The sequence below is a fragment of the Rhinoderma darwinii genome, chromosome 4, assembly GCF_050947455.1.
Source record: "Rhinoderma darwinii isolate aRhiDar2 chromosome 4, aRhiDar2.hap1, whole genome shotgun sequence".
In the NCBI taxonomy this organism is placed as follows: domain Eukaryota; kingdom Metazoa; phylum Chordata; class Amphibia; order Anura; family Rhinodermatidae; genus Rhinoderma; species Rhinoderma darwinii.
The window spans coordinates 29699258-29715912 of NC_134690.1; the positions used below are offsets into that span (position 1 = coordinate 29699258).

The following is a 16655-nucleotide window of genomic DNA, read 5'->3' on the forward strand; positions in this document are numbered from 1 at the left end:
AATCATTTGGAACCTCTTCTTCACATTGACTCCTGCTGATTCTACAGCCGCCGTTGTTCACTCTGAGGGCCAGTAGACTGCCTATACCCAGAGCATCAAGGCTCCATACGTTTGATGATCGAGTTGTGCCGACCACCTAGCACAACTCCAAAAGGTGAGTGCATTTTACACATACACATTATTGCTAATGCTGACCACCCTGTTTCTGCGGCATTACCCCAGAGGAGCGCTCTGTGTCTCTATTTTTTCCCCCATATCATTGTCACAGGGAACCTGAGAGCAACTGGTTGGACAACAATGTTCTAGACGATGGGGCACAAAAGGAGAGTAAAATGGGAGAGACAAAAAGGAGAAAAAATTTTTGGAAAACGTTGTCGAAAATTAAAGAATCAGGAGAAAAAAAAACTAATCCAACTTACCATATTCTACGGATGGAGAATAGAAGTCTTTGGAAGTGGAGGAAGAAAGAGGTCCACACACATTGTCCTGTTCATTTGTACCAGGCTTCTGGACGATCATGCCCAGAGCTGAGCAGTTGGTATGGGTCTTGCATCTCAAAGTACTGGAAGGCACATCAGAATAAGTACCGTGGGCACATGTCTTACATTTGACATTTTCAGTCTCGCTTCCCTTTTTCCTCACACCCCATCCTACCGGGCACACGGTGTGATTGACACAGGTGCCATTGAGGAGGTATGTTACAGATGGGCATGAGCACTCACGGTCAGACAAGGCAGAACAAGGCATTTTCATGACCATGGGTGGTTCACATGGTGGAGTGCAATTATGGCACCGGTCATTCCCATTCTCGTGTCTTGTGAAGGTGCCATTGGGGCATGGGCTACACTCTCGAAGGGCAAACTTGGTACAGTGTTTGGACACGTATGTGCCAGCTGGACATTTGTCACATGTTACGTTTATCTTCGACACAGGATTGGTGTATAGATATTTCCCAGATGGTAAAGTTATTGTCTTTTTATCAGAAAACTGCACCGGCTCAGCTCCCGTAGTGTCAAGATGGAAAAGTAGAACCTAAAAAGGGAAAAAAAAAGAAAATTAATTTTCATTCAATGGGAATAGTAAGGAGTCAAAAATGTACAAAGTTTGTAATGTGGCCATGAGAAGTTTTATGGAAAATAACTAAAAGGAAAATCAGCTAGTTAGGCCTTTTTTTATTACCATCGTTGTTGGATGGTGGTCACATCTTTAGGTCGATCACCACCTCAACAAATGGTCGTATCTCACCAAATAAAACATTAGCTTCCTATGTATTTATTTCTCTAGAACAAATAGAAATATCTGAAATTTGATGGGCTGGTCTGGAGGATATGATATTTTTCACCCTACCCTTCAAAAACTCCACTCCTATCCTGATGCTTTGCACATGAGACATAAGCTCTGTATAATATACAGATAATCCAACTAAATAAAAAATAGAATAAAGCCCGATCTTATGGTAGTCCTATTTCGAGAACACCCAACGCATTGAAAAAGACAATTCTGAAAAGTCGAAGAAAAAAATAGAAAAAGACGAAGACCGGCAATGATTAATGGAGATGATCAGAAAAAAATCATGAACAAGTCGTGGGGACGTCAGTGAACCCATATAGAAGGCATGACCATCTAGGAGAAACATTTATGGTCAGATGGACTCAAAAATTACTTCAAAGGGTTATAAAAAAAATGGCTGCTTTCTTCTATAAACAGTATCATGACTGTCCATGGGTTGTGTCTGGTTTTGCATCTCGTCTCCAGTGAAGTGAATGAGGCTGAACTGCGATACTGGACACAACAGATAGACTGGCGTGGTGCTGTTTTTGGAAGAAAACCGCCACGTTTTTCTAATCCTGTACAACCCCTTTAAAGAGGTAATTTAACCATAGACTTTTATATGTATCTATAGTAAATCTCATAAAGGTCTGATAGGTCAGGGGTAACACCTCTGAGACCCCCACCTATTTGGAGAATAAGTGTCCTATGACCCTATTCGACAATCCCAAGTAGCAGCCGACAAAGGACGAAGAAAGAAAGAGCCGGACGAGAATCTACACTTCTTTCCATTACAGCCCATACAAATTTATGGGAACACCTGAGCCAGGCGGTCCAGTTCAGTAAATCCCCCTAAAACTAGAAGCCCCTTTCTTCCCTACCTTACCGAGAATAGGGAACCGAGAAGTCAGTATTTCTGATCATCAGCAATGTCCAACTTTTTGGAAAACCCTGAGGTTTATGTATTTGGAAAAAGGTTTTCCTTTATTTGGTGAATCTTGATTTTTATTACACCTGAAGGTAATATATTTAATAGCTAAACATATCCAGTGGTGACGCACAGGTGAGGTTCCTGTTTTTAGTTTCTGCCAAGTAAATGAACATATAATTGGCAGTAATAGAAGAGGCAAATAAACCATTAGATACAACCTGTGTCGCTCATGATTAACCAGATAGATCTTCCATAAATACACACTGTCATCTGTCGTAAACCTATTGTTACTGGCAGGAGCCGCGATGACCTCACAGTTTACTTACAGGAACACTGCAAATGAGTAACTAGATGCATTCCTGGAAGATGACTCAACATTATGCAAAAAATAAGGGAATTCTCCGCAATAAGGTCCAGAGTTACCGGAGAATGCAAAGGTCGTCCTGGATCATGAAGTAGTTAATGTTGAAAATTACCCCATAAGACACATCCGCATTTGTGAAGAACACGCTACGGAATATCCGCCATGGAATTCTGTGCAGAAACTCTGCAGCATTTACAGTAGCAGCAAAGAGGATAAAATTTAGAAAATCCCATGCCCACGCTGTGGAAAAAAAACCGCAGCGTAAACGTTTATTAATTGACCTGCGGTGCGGATTTTAAATCCGAAGAATGTCAATTTATGCAGCCTTTTTGTTGCTTTTCGGCTGTGGGTTTTCCCCATTGAATGCAATGGGGATGAAAAACCCGCAAAAGAAAGCCAAGTGTTGCGACTTTTACGGCAGAATCGCAGCAATTCAGCCGCAAAAAAAAATCAACTCTGGGAAAAAAAAAAATATTTGTACTTTCCCAGAACGATCTCCTCCTTCCTGCAGTCAGGCCTCCTGGGATGACGTTTCATCCCATGTGACCGCTGCGGCCAATCACAGGCTGCCAGCACCACATGGCCTGCAATGTCATCTTGGGAGGCTGGAGTATGCGTAGAAGAGAGGGAGGAGGGTAAGTATGTTCACTTTTTATTGTTTTTACTCCAGCGCGGCATTTCGCAGCAGAAATTCCATTTTAAAAAAACGCACCACAATGTGGTAGGGTTTTTCGGCCGGAAGGTGCTGCAAGTTTCAGGCCAGATACGCTGCACAATTTGTACGCAGCGTATCCGACTTGTGGGAACCCGGCCTTAAGGTGATCCAAAAATACTCCTACATGACTTATTCATGGTCCCAAAATGCAGGACTGTAGTTCTGTGGAGCAAAATAACACCATCAAAATCGGAGCGAGGTAGAAGGCGTGAAAAAATCACGTAAAAAAAAAAAGTGGCAAAAAGCATGTGGTTTTGCCAAATGGAAAGTGGCCGCACGATCGAAAAGACGGTACAATTTGGAACATGAGAAAGCACTTTAAAAGATGTTCCTGATGAGTGGGGGATGGGAAGTGACAATTACCCGGAGTGCATTTTAGGCTTAGAGTAGTTAACATTTTTACCCCCACCCAATACAAAGCAGGTATGACCAGGTCAGGTTACAAAGCAGGTATGACCAGGTCAGGTTCTCCTTAGATTTGGGCACAAAGATGCCATTGGTATTTCATGGCCACCTTGAGTGCCAATCAAGTAGCCAAAATTTCCTCCAGACACCCTCCGAACCCTGACTGCTTGGAAACTTTAAGTCCCGGCTGGTACGTAGCTCACTACATGTTGATAATGTTGCGTTTCCCACCCGGTCATTCAGCAGAACCAAGCGGGATCATATGACAAATACATAGAAGGTTTTCATGGGGACACAAACGGTGCTAATTCTTCACCACGGGACGAATCTTTGGGGTGGGGAGGGTTCCACTACTGGACACAACTGCACCCACCAGTCCTGTTTTGAAAGGACATCACGTAGAAGCCTCAATCTAAACTGAACAGATTCTAAGGACAAGTTCCCTTTACTGGAGAACACGAATATCTCGCTGTTCTTTAGAAACGTGCATTCTACGCGGCTCAATAGGAAACGGGGAGAAGTGATACATTTCTTTCAGATAAATTGAATGCCGACTTGGAAGTTCTCATTCTGGAATACGTACAGGATGCCCAAAATCACTTTGATTCAGATTTTCTTTTTAATTAACACAGATATAATCTACAGAACGCGATTAATACATTGCTTTATTCTTATTATTCTGAGTTACGCCAAATCCCATTTACAATTCTGCGGAGCACAAATCTCTAGGAACCTAGTATTGTACAGTACAGGAACGTATAGACCATGTGGCTGCTATGGGCTCCTTGGGGAGAGGGGGCGCCTAAGCTGGCGGAAACCTGTGAAGGACTTCCCTCAAACGCCCCTCGGCAGCAAAACCCAGCACCATAATGGGGGGCCCATTTTTAACTTTGCTATGGGGCCCCCTCTCTACAATGTACAGATGTTTCCAGCATTAACTTCTCTTGAATTGCGTTAAGTTACACAATTTGTCACGATACCAATCCAATACAAATCTCGCGCCATCCAGTAAAAAAAAATAAAAATAAAAATTCTATGTTAAACATACATGTTAGTTTTAACATGGGAGTCTTTGGGCTACGAATGGCATCCCTCACAGCCATCTTTTAAAAAAAAGGTATATGATGAACGTAGGAGTCTGTGGGCGACAGATGGCATCCGTTGCAGGTACATTTTTATTTATGCTCGTTTAACATCTCACGCCATACATTTAAGGATATGTCGGGTTAAGACATAAGTTAAGGAAGGACATAGCTGTACACCACCGATACAGTAACCTGATGTAAGAAATGCTAATGACTGCACAGATGTGAGCTTAAATAACCTGCTAGGGGGTGTTTTTAATGATAAGCTTGCTGACTGTTTCTAATAACAACCAGCATAACAGTGAGTGAAGCTCTGGAGTATAATACAGGATGTAACTCAGGATCAGTACAGGATAAGTAATGTCATGTATGTACACAGTGACTCCACCAGCAGAATAGTGAGTGCAGCTCTGGAGTATAATACAGGATGTAACTCAGGATCAGTACAGGATTAGTAATGTAATGTATGTACACAGTGACTCCACCAGCAGAATAGTGAGTGCAGCTCTGGAGTATAATACAGGATGTAACTCAGGATCAGTACAGGATAAGTAATGTCATGTATGTACACAGTGACTCCACCAGCAGACTAGTGAGTGCAGCTCTGGAGTATAATACAGGATGTAACTCAGGATCAGTACAGGATAAGTAATGTAATGTATGTACACAGTGACTCCACCAGCAGAATAGTGAGTGCAGCTCTGGAGTATAATACAGGATGTAACTCAGGATCAGTACAGGATAAGTAATGTAATGTATGTACACAGTGACTCCACCAGCAGAATAGTGAGTGCAGCTCTGCAGTAGAAGACAAGTAATGACATGTATTTACACAGTTGCTCCTCTTTTTATGTATTAAAGGGCTATTTCAGGAGGCCCCATATATCACAAGCACAGAAGCAGCATTGCTCATTGATGAAAATCATGTTTCATTTCATACTGAACTATATACAATGCCCTTTCTCCCGGTCTGGTGGAGCAGAATTGAATAGTTTCCTATCAGGGAGGGACCTAATCCAACCAGTAATTCAGGGTCCAGCAGTGAAGACATATTGCAAACATTAAGGTTTTGCTTGGGGACAGATTACAAGAAAAAAAAAATTGTAATTGCCAAAAACGACAGAAGCAGGAAAAATGTTCTTAAAATAACAACCCTCAAGTACCACATCCTGTCAGCAGTATGAAACCCCCTAGGCGGTGGGGGGGGGGGGGGTGTGGGGGTTACAAGAAAAGATTGGGGAACCGAGAGGAGACTGGACAAGCGAAGAATGCTGAGAACACAAAAAATACGGTCGCTGTTGCCACGGTGTGCAAATAAAAACACAACAAACCCTGGGTGTGAAATCATAAAGACTAGGGGTGCACGATGCGTTGTAATGTTCACACTATCTCGATGCTGTGCAGCCTCAAGCGGTTCAATACCGTCAATTCATGCATTTCGCGGCCGCACAGCTTAGTATTTTAACACATGAATTTAGTTAGAGCAGGGCTGCGGGTGTGTAATACAGCCATTGCCCGGTGCTGACAAGTGTGCGCGCGCGGTCAGCATGATGTGATGCGGCCGGCGCCGCACTGATGAGCCAGGGAACATGGCGAGCGCACTGCAAAACACCCCCATGCTCCATTTCAGTGCCGTCGCTGCCGCATCACCTCATGCTGACCGTGCGCGCACACTTGTCAGGAGAGGGGTTATTACACAGCCGCAGCCCCACATTAAGGCCCTGTTCACACAGAGTTTTTTTGCAGGCAGAAAATTCTGCCTGGAAGAATCAGCTTTGTTTTTATTGCACGACACGCATTTTTTACCTCTTTCTTCAACAGGAAAAAGGAAAAACCCACAAGCGTTTTTATCAAAACACGCGTCAAAAAACCCTGGGACCATTCGCGGCGCTTTTTTCCGTCTCCCATGGATTTCAATGGGGTTTTTGAGGCGGAAAACGCCTCAAGATAAGGCATGTTGCTTTTTTTTCCACCGCAAGAGTTTTTTTCCCACTCGCCGGAAAAAAAAAAAAAAAAGGATCAGAGAAACCTCTGCTGTCCCGCAGCTGACTGCAGCATTCAGGGGGAACATGAGAAGGTGGAATGCCCCTTGGATCGGGCCACAGGGAATCCCTGTGACACGAATGAGGGACATACCATATATGGGCAGACAATCCAGGGTCCATTGAAGGACCCCAGGCCTGTCTGAGCATATTTCCGGTTAGGGCATTCTGAGGTACGTCCCAACAACTGCCCGAGTACTATCTGTGTATAGATATATGCCAGGACATTAAAGTTTGAAAATAAAAAGTTTAAAAAAAAAACGTAAAAACTGTAACAGGGTCCTACATCTACATGTGCCATTTATAATCCTGGAACCTCCTCAGCCTCCAGTGCTCAGGTGCAATTGATGTGCCCCCGGCTGTTGTGGTAAATTTGGTGATGCCACAAGGATAGAGAAGAAAGGGCATGCAATAGTCTTCAATTCTGGAGCTTTGCCCCAACAAATGGTGCTGGTGGCAATTTTCATAGAGAGATGACCACCCAACCATGGTCACTTCTTCACTGGAATGAACGGAAGTTACTGAAACATAGGATTGTCCTAAATTGTAAGTTTTCTGACCTTTCATTGATAGGTGGTCACCTTCCCGCTAAGATCAGCACCCACAGCTTATTATTCTGGGTATACCTGAGGGTCCAATTTCGGACGCCCCTTTGATGCGACTCTTACGACCCATCATTAGAATGCCTCTTTAATTAGTTTACTACCCTATTGTTGACACGCTTAAAAGGGGTTAAATCTTTTTTTTTAAATGCCCCTTATACCCCATCTATCCAGTTTAGACATCCCCCGCTTTATTAAAAAAAGGTTTCCTGAGAAGCGGATTGCAGGGGTTCCAGCTGTTGGGACACGCCGTGATCAGTGGTTACCGGTGTTGGCATCCACTGAAATCAATGGCGCAACCAAAAGGTGTATTAGAGTCACGGGGGCAGAATTGGCACATTGGTTGTTAAAACTGTTCCCCTTTAAGTCATCAACAATCATCAAGAAGCCTAACCGAGGATCATGGGAGTTGTAGTACATAAAGAAACGTCTGAAAAACCCATCACAGCTTTTTCACACAGTCCAGACTGTAATTTTGTCACCACGCACTGAATTATGGAGCTTCAAAGGTCGATCTTGTTCTGCAGTCAGTCACGAGCGGGACGGATAGTTCCTTCTTCAACCCGACCACAAACATCCGTGGAGACACCGCCCTGGTACAGAAGTATCTTTAGTCTTAGAAAACGTCACTGCAGCAATTATGAGAAAGTGCGCCGTCCCTCTGACAATGCTTACTGGCCAAGAGCCACTGACAGCTCATGCTGCTCCCCTAAATCACGGATTCATATGGAAGGTACAAGAAGGGAACCCCCCCCCACCCCCGACCGGTGTTTTTCCTGAATTTTTGCGCTACATTGTAGTAAATTAGGTTTCAAAAAGTTGTTCCCATAAAAACATGTTAAGGCATGCTGTGATTTTATACTCTGCTCACACCCAGAGCTGCATCAAAAAAAGTAATCTCTATTTATTTAAGAATTCTTGCTGCATAACTAGGCAGATTTACCACTCAGGAGTCGGGGAAAGGTGGGTGACTGCTTCTATGGGGTTACCAGCATATATGGAAATACACATGAGGGCGACTTAGCCGATCCCTGTTCGGATTTCTTGATTTGTTAGGCTACAGATCATTATTTCGAGATTACTGCTCGTAACATCTGCTTCTGGCACGGCAGGGGTTAAATGCCAGCAATGAGCCGTAAATTGAACGCAATCATTACCCAGAAGCATCAAAACGCAGTTTTCACCCAGACTGGGTCATCAATAATACAGGATGCAGATAAAGCTGCAGGTATCGTAGGAAACTGGCAAAGTAAATTGTGTAAATGAGCTTCATCTTGTAAGCAGTCTCCAGAGCGCCATTTTATTCTTCTTTCCTGGAAACAAATGATGAGAATTTCCTCACTGGCCGGAGACACCAGAAGAGATGACTGGACGAGACAAGGTATTGCCCATCAGTCAGCCTTCAATTGTGTGGTCTCAGAATAGTGCCGGGGCTATGCACAGACTATTTGTATAACCAGTCACAGTTTTAGCTGGCGTCCTTACCTGGCACAGCTGGGCAGATCTCAAGGCTGACTGCGCTTGGAGGGACGGCATGGACTGCTTGGGTAAAGAGGCTCTTTAATTGACTTTGTAATTTCCTGGGGACATACATTTTATCTCCCCATCCTCAAGGTTAGACTAGGAGAATAGGTTGGATGAAAGAGGCGGGGCTTATCTTGTGCTGCTCTGACAGAAATTGTCAGCAGGCAATCTGCCCCTTCTGATAAGCCACACCCATTTCAAACATCAGCTGAAACAGGGAAAGCCAAGCTGTGAAAGTCTCCTGCTTCTATGGCAAATTTCTCTAGGACTTTTTGTTTTAGGAGCTTGTAGAAGCGGACGGAGCCTGACAAATATGAAACGGCTGGATTACTATTTTTAATTTTTTATAACTTTTAGGTTTAGTGTTGCTTCCAGGTGACAATAGCGCTTTCACACCGTGTCCTACTGGCTCTATATTACAGAACCGTAGGAATGCCGCATGCAGCTCTACTGGCTCCATAGACACGGTTGCGTACATAATGCCTAAGGTTGAGACAACCAGACAATTTTTTTACATCAATGGGCTCTGGGACTATAATGGTCCCATCATTGTGTGACTTAGACCGAATTCAGACGATCGTAGTATATAAGTCTGTGTGACGGCCGGTAAAACAACGGCCATCACACGGACGCATGTATTTGAATTTGGCCTAATAGTTGATAATAGAAATCCCACTTGTATCCAAGGACCAGTTTATGAAACCGTGGGATGAAAAACATGTTTTGTTTTTTTTAATGTGTGCTCCGCAGCCCCAGAGACCAGAGCAATAAACGAAGAAGCACTACAGTCTTCTCCAACCGCTGTCTCTCAGTTGGGATGGAAATAAGAAGTAAATGTGGTAAAGCAAAAAGGTTCCCAACGCACAAACAATAAACTGGGACAAAGAAGTCTAACTTCTGACCGGGCTTCAGTCCTGAGGTGTATGGTGCTGTATGGGAAGGTGGAGAGGGTCATAATTCGATAGATGGTAGCTTCACTCTATGGGTTCTTCATAAACCAAACGTCCAAACTTGTAGTAAGGACTTTTAGTCGTCAACTTATCAGTGGGGTAAAACTACGGCTACGTTCACACCTGCATCGGGCTATTCCATTGTTCTGCTCAGTCAGAGGAGCAGAACAAGGGAATAATGGAAGCAACGGTTCTGTTGCACGACGAACACCACCGGCGGCTGACTAAACCCATGGACTTTAATAGGTTCGGTCAACTTTCCGTCAGTGTGTATGCCGATTTAACAAAGACAATAGCGTAGCGTAATCTCGGCTGAATCTGCAACGGAGGCCCCTAACCGAGTCTCCAACGCAGATGTGAATGTAGCCTAACCCATCCAAGCTCATAAGGGTATGTTCACACATGGATATTTTGGTGACTTTTTTCCCACATTGGTGAAACGTAGAGAGAATCGGGTTTTAAAAACCACCATCACCAACATTTCAGTTTCGCATTTCCAAAATGGACTTAAAAACTGCATGTAAAGTCAGGATATCACGATGGGGTTTTCAACTGGAGAAGATCAAGGAAAAATGTTCTTCTGATGATTTAGTGGTGTTGGGCCAAAAAAATACTTTACATATGATCGAACACTTTGTGGGAGAACAGTCCACCGATTTGTAGATTCTGTGTCGGAATGATAGGCAGAAGATCCACGTCTCTCTGGATTCTGTCCACCAAGTCTCTACGTGGTCCTCAAAAACTTACGGAGATGATCTGAAGTCTCCCAAGAGAAATAGCAGACGGGCACAATTCTTTCACGTCTCGGTTACTTCCTCATGAACTTCTGGAATATTTCTGGCATTGTTGATGGACACTGAACGGTCTCGAGCCTACAGCCCAGCTAATCTGTACGAAGGATTGCTCTTCCATAAATATCAAATCAACGACTTGGATACGCTCATCATCAGGACAATGTTGTTTTCACGAGGACTAGTCATGATCTGATTTGTACTGACCCATGTGAGTGATATCGACCTATCCCATTGTCTGTGGATGTATGAATGTTACGGAAAAGCAAACGTAAATAAAGGTTTTTACAAACACGCGTGTGTATCTAAAGATAGTGTGCAGGGCTGATGGCGGTGTTGACACACACACACACACACACGAATGTTTACATACAAATGGCGCTCAGCATTGCCAATGGATGTGTGCAGAGCTCTCCAAACACAGCACCACGAGAACCACACACACCCAAAAGCAAAAAAAAAAGTAAATATGGACCACAACTTCTGATCAGAAAGTTTAACATTTTTAGGATTTCTGTCGTGAAAAACCTTATTTACTAGACCCCAGACAATCCCTAGTAAAATGGTACAAGGAACAAATAAACACTTTCTGTATAAATAGTACTATATACCAGAAACGCTTAGGCCCAGTTCAGACAGTTTTCTGGCGCTGATTTTGACACGGAAACCGTGTCAGAATCAGCGCCAGCAAAACATACCAAACTGCATCCCATTGATTTCACAGGGATGCGGAAGCAGTTTTTTACAGGTTTTTCACCGCTCGTGGGGAAAAGAAGCGGAATGTGGTTTCCTGCCGCGGTTCCGCCTCTAACAACCCATTGAAATCAATGGGAGACAGTTTTTTGCTGCGTTTTTTTTGCCCGCGGCCCCCTGTGGCCGATGGTGAAAAACGCAGAGAAATAAGCCGTAAAAAAAGCGGCAAAAAAGTGCAGACAGGTCAAAATCTGCTTAAAAATTCCTGAAGGCACATTTTTTTCTGCAAGCAAAATCCTCAGTGTAAACAGGGCCTTAAACGCACCGGTCAGCTCTCCTGCGTGGTGTAGTATAGAGGAGCTGTCAGCTCTCCTGCGTGGTGTAGTATAGAGGAGCTGTCAGCTCTCCTGCGTGGTCTAGTATAGAGGAGCTGTCAGCTCTCCTGCGTGGTCTAGTATAGAGGAGCTGTCAGCTCTCCTGCGTGGTCTAGTATAGAGGAGCTGTCAGCTCTCCTGCGTGGTCTAGTATAGAGGAGCTGTCAGCTCTCCTGCGTGGTCTAGTATAGAGGAGCTGTCAGCTCTCCTGCGTGGTCTAGTATAGAGGAGCTGTCAGCTCTCCTGCGTGGTCTAGTATAGAGGAGCTGTCAGCTCTCCTGCGTGGTCTAGTATAGAGGAGCTGTCAGCTCTCCTGCGTGGTCTAGTATAGAGGAGCTGTCAGCTCTCCTGCGTGGTCTAGTATAGAGGAGCTGTCAGCTCTCCTGCGTGGTCTAGTATAGAGGAGCCGTCAGCTCTCCTGCGTGGTCTAGTATAGAGGAGCCGTCAGCTCTCCTGCGTGGTCTAGTATAGAGGAGCCGTCAGCTCTCCTGCGTGGTCTAGTATAGAGGAGCCGTCAGCTCTCCTGCGTGGTCTAGTATAGAGGAGCCGTCAGCTCTCCTGCGTGGTCTAGTATAGAGGAGCCGTCAGCTCTCCTGCGTGGTCTAGTATAGAGGAGCCGTCAGCTCTCCTGCGTGGTCTAGTATAGAGGAGCCGTCAGCTCTCCTGCGTGGTCTAGTATAGAGGAGCCGTCAGCTCTCCTGCGTGGTCTAGTATAGAGGAGCCGTCAGCTCTCCTGCGTGGTCTAGTATAGAGGAGCCGTCAGCTCTCCTGCGTGGTCTAGTATAGAGGAGCCGTCAGCTCTCCTGCGTGGTCTAGTATAGAGGAGCCGTCAGCTCTCCTGCGTGGTCTAGTATAGAGGAGCCGTCAGCTCTCCTGCGTGGTCTAGTATAGAGGAGCCGTCAGCTCTCCTGCGTGGTCTAGTATAGAGGAGCCGTCAGCTCTCCTGCGTGGTCTAGTATAGAGGAGCCGTCAGCTCTCCTGCGTGGTCTAGTATAGAGGAGCCGTCAGCTCTCCTGCGTGGTCTAGTATAGAGGAGCCGTCAGCTCTCCTGCGTGGTCTAGTATAGAGGAGCCGTCAGCTCTCCTGCGTGGTCTAGTATAGAGGAGCCGTCAGCTCTCCTGCGTGGTCTAGTATAGAGGAGCCGTCAGCTCTCCTGCGTGGTCTAGTATAGAGGAGCCGTCAGCTCTCCTGCGTGGTCTAGTATAGAGGAGCCGTCAGCTCTCCTGCGTGGTCTAGTATAGAGGAGCCGTCAGCTCTCCTGCGTGGTCTAGTATAGAGGAGCCGTCAGCTCTCCTGCGTGGTCTAGTATAGAGGAGCCGTCAGCTCTCCTGCGTGGTCTAGTATAGAGGAGCCGTCAGCTCTCCTGCGTGGTCTAGTATAGAGGAGCCGTCAGCTCTCCTGCGTGGTCTAGTATAGAGGAGCCGTCAGCTCTCCTGCGTGGTCTAGTATAGAGGAGCCGTCAGCTCTCCTGCGTGGTCTAGTATAGAGGAGCCGTCAGCTCTCCTGCGTGGTCTAGTATAGAGGAGCCGTCAGCTCTCCTGCGTGGTCTAGTATAGAGGAGCCGTCAGCTCTCCTGCGTGGTCTAGTATAGAGGAGCCGTCAGCTCTCCTGCGTGGTCTAGTATAGAGGAGCCGTCAGCTCTCCTGCGTGGTCTAGTATAGAGGAGCCGTCAGCTCTCCTGCGTGGTCTAGTATAGAGGAGCCGTCAGCTCTCCTGCGTGGTCTAGTATAGAGGAGCCGTCAGCTCTCCTGCGTGGTCTAGTATAGAGGAGCCGTCAGCTCTCCTGCGTGGTCTAGTATAGAGGAGCCGTCAGCTCTCCTGCGTGGTCTAGTATAGAGGAGCCGTCAGCTCTCCTGCGTGGTCTAGTATAGAGGAGCCGTCAGCTCTCCTGCGTGGTCTAGTATAGAGGAGCCGTCAGCTCTCCTGCGTGGTCTAGTATAGAGGAGCCGTCAGCTCTCCTGCGTGGTCTAGTATAGAGGAGCCGTCAGCTCTCCTGCGTGGTCTAGTATAGAGGAGCCGTCAGCTCTCCTGCGTGGTCTAGTATAGAGGAGCCGTCAGCTCTCCTGCGTGGTCTAGTATAGAGGAGCCGTCAGCTCTCCTGCGTGGTCTAGTATAGAGGAGCCGTCAGCTCTCCTGCGTGGTCTAGTATAGAGGAGCCGTCAGCTCTCCTGCGTGGTCTAGTATAGAGGAGCCGTCAGCTCTCCTGCGTGGTCTAGTATAGAGGAGCCGTCAGCTCTCCTGCGTGGTCTAGTATAGAGGAGCCGTCAGCTCTCCTGCGTGGTCTAGTATAGAGGAGCCGTCAGCTCTCCTGCGTGGTCTAGTATAGAGGAGCCGTCAGCTCTCCTGCGTGGTCTAGTATAGAGGAGCCGTCAGCTCTCCTGCGTGGTCTAGTATAGAGGAGCCGTCAGCTCTCCTGCGTGGTCTAGTATAGAGGAGCCGTCAGCTCTCCTGCGTGGTCTAGTATAGAGGAGCCGTCAGCTCTCCTGCGTGGTCTAGTATAGAGGAGCCGTCAGCTCTCCTGCGTGGTCTAGTATAGAGGAGCCGTCAGCTCTCCTGGGTGGTCTAGTATAGAGGAGCCGTCAGCTCTCCTGGGTGGTCTAGTATAGAGGAGCCGTCAGCTCTCCTGGGTGGTCTAGTATAGAGGAGCCGTCAGCTCTCCTGGGTGGTCTAGTATAGAGGAGCTGTCAGCTCTCCTGGGTGGTCTAGTATAGAGGAGCTGTCAGCTCTCCTGCGTGGTCTAGTATAGAGGAGCTGTCAGCTCTCCTGCGTGGTCTAGTATAGAGGAGCTGTCAGCTCTCCTGCGTGGTCTAGTATAGAGGAGCTGTCAGCTCTCCTGCGTGGTCTAGTATAGAGGAGCTGTCAGCTCTCCTGCGTGGTCTAGTATAGAGGAGCTGTCAGCTCTCCTGCGTGGTCTAGTATAGAGGAGCCGTCAGCTCTCCTGCGTGGTCTAGTATAGAGGAGCCGTCAGCTCTCCTGCGTGGTCTAGTATAGAGGAGCCGTCAGCTCTCCTGCGTGGTCTAGTATAGAGGAGCCGTCAGCTCTCCTGCGTGGTCTAGTATAGAGGAGCCGTCAGCTCTCCTGCGTGGTCTAGTATAGAGGAGCCGTCAGCTCTCCTGCGTGGTCTAGTATAGAGGAGCCGTCAGCTCTCCTGCGTGGTCTAGTATAGAGGAGCCGTCAGCTCTCCTGCGTGGTCTAGTATAGAGGAGCCGTCAGCTCTCCTGCGTGGTCTAGTATAGAGGAGCCGTCAGCTCTCCTGCGTGGTCTAGTATAGAGGAGCCGTCAGCTCTCCTGCGTGGTCTAGTATAGAGGAGCCGTCAGCTCTCCTGCGTGGTCTAGTATAGAGGAGCCGTCAGCTCTCCTGCGTGGTCTAGTATAGAGGAGCCGTCAGCTCTCCTGCGTGGTCTAGTATAGAGGAGCCGTCAGCTCTCCTGCGTGGTCTAGTATAGAGGAGCCGTCAGCTCTCCTGCGTGGTCTAGTATAGAGGAGCCGTCAGCTCTCCTGCGTGGTCTAGTATAGAGGAGCCGTCAGCTCTCCTGCGTGGTCTAGTATAGAGGAGCCGTCAGCTCTCCTGCGTGGTCTAGTATAGAGGAGCCGTCAGCTCTCCTGCGTGGTCTAGTATAGAGGAGCCGTCAGCTCTCCTGCGTGGTCTAGTATAGAGGAGCCGTCAGCTCTCCTGCGTGGTCTAGTATAGAGGAGCCGTCAGCTCTCCTGCGTGGTCTAGTATAGAGGAGCCGTCAGCTCTCCTGCGTGGTCTAGTATAGAGGAGCCGTCAGCTCTCCTGCGTGGTCTAGTATAGAGGAGCCGTCAGCTCTCCTGCGTGGTCTAGTATAGAGGAGCCGTCAGCTCTCCTGCGTGGTCTAGTATAGAGGAGCCGTCAGCTCTCCTGCGTGGTCTAGTATAGAGGAGCCGTCAGCTCTCCTGCGTGGTCTAGTATAGAGGAGCCGTCAGCTCTCCTGCGTGGTCTAGTATAGAGGAGCCGTCAGCTCTCCTGCGTGGTCTAGTATAGAGGAGCCGTCAGCTCTCCTGCGTGGTCTAGTATAGAGGAGCCGTCAGCTCTCCTGCGTGGTCTAGTATAGAGGAGCCGTCAGCTCTCCTGCGTGGTCTAGTATAGAGGAGCCGTCAGCTCTCCTGCGTGGTCTAGTATAGAGGAGCCGTCAGCTCTCCTGCGTGGTCTAGTATAGAGGAGCCGTCAGCTCTCCTGCGTGGTCTAGTATAGAGGAGCCGTCAGCTCTCCTGCGTGGTCTAGTATAGAGGAGCCGTCAGCTCTCCTGCGTGGTCTAGTATAGAGGAGCCGTCAGCTCTCCTGCGTGGTCTAGTATAGAGGAGCCGTCAGCTCTCCTGCGTGGTCTAGTATAGAGGAGCCGTCAGCTCTCCTGCGTGGTCTAGTATAGAGGAGCCGTCAGCTCTCCTGCGTGGTCTAGTATAGAGGAGCCGTCAGCTCTCCTGCGTGGTCTAGTATAGAGGAGCCGTCAGCTCTCCTGCGTGGTCTAGTATAGAGGAGCTGTCAGCTCTCCTGCGTGGTCTAGTATAGAGGAGCTGTCAGCTCTCCTGCGTGGTCTAGTATAGAGGAGCTGTCAGCTCTCCTGCGTGGTCTAGTATAGAGGAGCTGTCAGCTCTCCTGCGTGGTCTAGTATAGAGGAGCTGTCAGCTCTCCTGCGTGGTCTAGTATAGAGGAGCTGTCAGCTCTCCTGGGTGGTCTAGTATAGAGGAGCTGTCAGCTCTCCTGGGTGGTCTAGTATAGAGGAGCTGTCAGCTCTCCTGCGTGGTCTAGTATAGAGGAGCTGTCAGCTCTCCTGCGTGGTCTAGTATAGAGGAGCTGTCAGCTCTCCTGCGTGGTCTAGTATAGAGGAGCTGTCAGCTCTCCTGCGTGGTCTAGTATAGAGGAGCTGTCAGCTCTCCTGCGTGGTCTA

At 47.5% G+C, this 16655-nt stretch overlaps 1 protein-coding gene across 2 annotated transcripts in view; it reads right to left on the reverse strand.

The window, feature by feature from the left end:
- Window positions 1–16655, reverse strand: part of TNFRSF21 (TNF receptor superfamily member 21) — an 89429-nt gene that overhangs the window by 56915 nt on the left and 15859 nt on the right. For both annotated transcript variants that reach the window (XM_075860966.1, XM_075860965.1), the window contains exon 2: window positions 420–1032. In XM_075860966.1, coding sequence (XP_075717081.1) covers window positions 420–1032 — 613 coding nt within the window. The remainder of the gene's footprint in view (window positions 1–419; window positions 1033–16655) is intronic.